Source organism: Sciurus vulgaris (assembly GCF_902686455.1).
Source record: "Sciurus vulgaris genome assembly, chromosome: X".
NCBI lineage: Eukaryota > Metazoa > Chordata > Mammalia > Rodentia > Sciuridae > Sciurus > Sciurus vulgaris.
Window position 1 is genome coordinate 120754907 of NC_136471.1, and position 4501 is coordinate 120759407.

Below are 4501 nucleotides of genomic sequence, written 5' to 3' on the forward strand. Positions count from 1 at the left end.
AAAATATCTGCATCAAGATTATTTATAATTTGAAGAAAAGCTTTTTCCAATTATTAACGTTCATATTATCTTTTAAAAAAGAAACAATGCCTATTAAATATGAAAATGGATTTAGCAGTATAAACAATATCAATGAAGTCACCTTTCATAGCAAAACATGTAAAGGAAAAAAAAAAAAAGCCAATATTCCACTTGGTTTGTTAAAAAAGATTAAAGTTCACTTATAAACAAACAGAGCCGGTAGACTATGGTGGGCGAGCTTGAGGGAGGCAAGTCTTTGAGTGGGCTGCTGAGTGGCCTGGCCCAGGACGCTTTCCACGGGCACCGAGGCATCACTGAGGAGCTGTTGCGGAGCCAGCTCTATCCAGAGGTGCCGCCCGAGGAGTTCCGTCCCTTTTTGGTGAAGATGAGGGGAATTCTTAAGTCTATTGCATCTGCAGACATGGATTTCAACCAGCTGGAGGCATTCTTGACTGCTCAAACCAAAAAGCAAGGTGGGATCACATCTGACCAGGCTGCTGTCATTTCCAAATTCGTCTCATTTCCAAAAAGTATGTTGACATAAGGCATAACTTTCATCAATGATTCCTTGTAGAACTGGCTAATAAATGGTGCAGACAGATTCAAAGTGAAAATCCTGTTGTTTTCAGAAGCATGGCGAGCCACTTTTAATACTGACTCTGGGGATGCTGTAAGAAAGAAGCCTGCTATATAACAAACTCTTGCTTTTTCTACCAACATCCAGTTTTTCTCCAGATCAAGATGTTCTTCCTTTTTGTAACAATTGGCAGCTGCAAGATTAGCTATAAGGGACCTGTTGCTACCAGTGATGCATGCAGCACAAGTTCCTGTTGGCTGCTCATTCTGCTCATAGTAATAAGCATCCACATGGGTTTCAGCGGCTTTTCTCTTCAGGATCTCTCCAAATTTACCTATCCCAATGCATCCAAAAAATGTTGCTGCTTTGTGTGGCTGCTGAATCATCCACATATATCAGTACTTCATTCCTCTTTTAGGGCCAAGTAATATTCTACTGTACGAGTACTTCAAATTTTATTTAGTCATTCATCGGCTGATAAACACTTTGGTTGTTTCCACTTTAGGTTATTATGAATAATGCAGCTATAAATATTTATTGTCATTTCTTTTGGGTATATGCTTACGAGGAAAACTGCTGGATAACAGCAACTTTGTGTTCAACCATGTGAGGTATTGCCAAACTTCTTGCCAAAGAAACTGCAACATTTAACATTCTCACCAGTAATGTATGAGGGTTTCAGTTCCTCCATACACTTACAAAAACTGATGTCATTTTGATGACAGTCATCCCACTGTGTATAGAAAGGTATCTCATTGTGGCTCTGATTTCAGATTCCCTGATAGTTAATAGTGTTAAACTTTTCCATGAGCTCATTGGTTATTTGTATAATCTTTTAGAGAAAAATCTGTGTAGATTCTATGTCCAGTTAAAAGGTGGGCTTTTAATTTTTACTGAGTAGTAATAATTCTTAATATATTCAAGATAAAATATCTATTATTGAATAAAATTCATTTTGTGAGCTGTCTTTTCACTTTTTTCTTTTTTGCAGTACTGGGATTGAACCCAAAGACTCATGTATGCCATGCAGTGGTCCACAGAGCTACATCCCCAGTCCCAAATGATGTCCTTTGAAGTTCAGAACTTTTTAGTTTTGATGAAGTCCACTTTTACTTCTGTTGTTCATGCTTTTGGAGTCATATCTAAAATTTGCCAAATTCAAGGTCATGCAGATGTAATTTTGTCTTTTCTTCTTCTAAGAGCAACTGTTTTAGTTCTTAAATTTAAGACGTTAATCCATTTTGAGTTAATTTTGTGTATGAGAGGTAAGGATCTAGTTTAGTGGTTTTGCAGGTGGACAGGCAGTTCTCCCAGCACCAGTTGTTGAAAAGATGATTCTTTCTTCCATGGCACCTTTGCCAAAAGTTCACAAATATAAAGATGTATTTCTGGTCTTGCTATTGGTCTACTGTATGTTTATTATTATGCTGGCACCATAATATTCATTGTAGGTTTTTAGGAAATTTTTAAATTGGGGAGTGTAAGTCTTACAAGTTTGTTCTTTTTAAGATTGTTTTGTCTCTCTCAGGTCCAATGAATTTTCATGTGAATTTTACGAACAACTTGTAAAATTCCACCAAAATGTTTGTTGGGATTTGAACAGAAAATTGACTGTAGGTCCATTTGAGAAAGAACTGCCATTAAAACAAAAACAAAACACACACACACAAAAAAAAACAAAAAACAAACAAAAAAACACCCCCACAAAACCCTACTAAACCTTTCAAAAGAACAATTAGAACAAATTAAAAAAATTAAAAAAAAAAAAAAAAAAAAACGAGTGGTATCTTTATATTTACTTAGGGTTAACTTCTTTTAAGAATGTTGTGTAAGTTGTTAGAGAATGTTAAGTTTTATATATCTTTTGTTAAATTTATTTTTAAGTACTTTATTCTTTTTGAGATTACTTAAATGGAGTTGTTTCATAATTTCATTTTTGGTTCGTATACTGATATAGTATAGAAATGAAATACTGTGTCTAACAACTGATGAACTTGCTTATTCCTTCTAATAGACTTTTTAGTGGGATATTTATGATTCATTTATACACAAGATTATTTCATCTATATGTAGACACAATTTTACATCTTTCCAATCTTGATACTTAAATGGATCATCTCATTCATTTACAGTGTATGATTACAGTGTATGACTTTCAGTATACTTAGAGCTGTGCAACCATAATCACAACATTTTCTCACCCTAAAATGTCTATTAGCAAATACTCCTCAATAGTTCCATGTGCAATCTTTCTAACATGTAAACATAGCTGATGTTAACTTTTCTTCTCCAAACCCCAAAGTTGTAACAGTTAGCATATATTTACAGGTGACTCCACTGAAATTTGGCTTTTATCATAACCTGCTATTTGAAAGGGAGACATGATCAAAACCTATAAACAGTAAAGCAATCCTGAATCTAGTAATTTAAAGCATCTCCATAATAAATATTATAAAAGACTATCCTGAAATCACCACAAATCACCCCCACTGGAGCAGTGAAGTTGGACAACTGGGAGCATCGTAGAGGAGGCCGCTCAGCACAGTGCTTGGACTAGGAGCAACCACTGGGGCTCTGGGCGGCTGCCCAGAGGAGGAGCTGCGAGGAGAGCTGTTTGGACTCAGAGCAACCACTCCTGAACACGGGGGCCTGCCCAGAGGAGGAGGAGCGTGGTGGGTCGCTTGGACTCGGAGTGACTGCACCAGAGCTACAGGCGGTTGCCAGAGGAGGAGCTGCGCGGCGAGCTGTTTGGACTTAGAGACTGCTTCTGAACACCAGGGGGGCTGCCCGGAGGAGGAGGAGGAGCGCAGTGGGTCGTATGGACTCCCAGTGCCTGCACCAGAGCTCCAGGCACCTGAGCCACTCTAATTGAATTCTGGGTAGAGCCACCAGCATGATATTCAACTTTGAATTTTTTTACAAGTTCATCAAACAGTTCCTTGTGCTTTTCTTCGGTCAAGATTTGGTCATTTGCTTTCAGAGAATACTTATCAAGGAAATCTTTGTCCACTACAGCAGAGATGTCAAGAAGAGGATTTCCCATTCCAAAGAGAATATTTTCCCTGACAGACATGACTTCGCCTTCCTGCCCCCACGCCACCGCGCTCGCTCCGATGCTGTGTCCACTGGGGCAGTAGCAGGTACCACAGCAACTGCTCCTCTGCTCAGACACTCCGCGACCCAGAGCGCGTCCTCACACACCCCACGCGCGGGCGTTCTCTTTAAGATCTTATAGAACTTGACTGAGAATCTATCTGGTTCCGGGCTTTTCTTTGTTGGTAAGCTTTTGATAGCTTCTTCTATTTCATTGCTTGAAATTGATCTATTTAAATTGTGTATGTCCTGCTGATTCACTTTGGGCGGATCATATGTATTTAGAAATTTGTGGATGTCTTGGAGATTTTGTTTTGTTGGAGTATAGATTTTCAAAATAACTTCTAATTATGTTTTGTATTTCCATAGTATCTGTTTTGATACTTCCTTTTTCATCACAAATTATAGTAATTTGAGTTTTCTCTCTCCTTCTCTTTGTTAGTATGGATAAGGGTTTATCAATCTCATTTATTTTTTAAAAGAACCAACTTTTTGCTTTGTCAATTTTTAAAATTATTTCTTTTGTTTTATTTTCATTGAATTCAGCTCTGATTTTAATTATTTCCTGTCATCTACTACTTTTGGTGATGACCTGCTCTTTTTCTAAGACTTTTAGCTGTAATGTTAGGTCAAATGACCTAACATTATTGGTTGACTTTTTAATCTTTTATTGAATGAGCTCAATGCAATGAATTTTTCTCTTAGTACTGCTTTCATAGTGTCCCAGAGATTTTGATATGTTGTATCAGTGTTCTTTTTTAACTCTAAGAATTTTTTTTATCTCCTTCCTGATGTCTTCTGCTATCTATG

At 37.4% G+C, this 4501-nt stretch overlaps 1 protein-coding gene across 1 annotated transcript; it reads right to left on the reverse strand.

Annotated features, from left to right (window-relative positions):
* Positions 1-477: 477 nt before the first annotated feature.
* LOC306651616 (adenosine kinase-like) lies at positions 478-3797 on the reverse strand (the record flags this gene model as incomplete). Its single annotated transcript, XM_079124264.1, has 2 exons — positions 3453-3797; positions 478-987 (listed from the first exon to the last, which is right to left on the reverse strand). Exons 1-2 carry the CDS (start codon positions 3669-3671, stop codon positions 478-480), a joined length of 729 nt encoding a protein of 242 aa, XP_078980390.1. The 5' UTR covers positions 3672-3797.
* Positions 3798-4501: the final 704 nt, after the last annotated feature.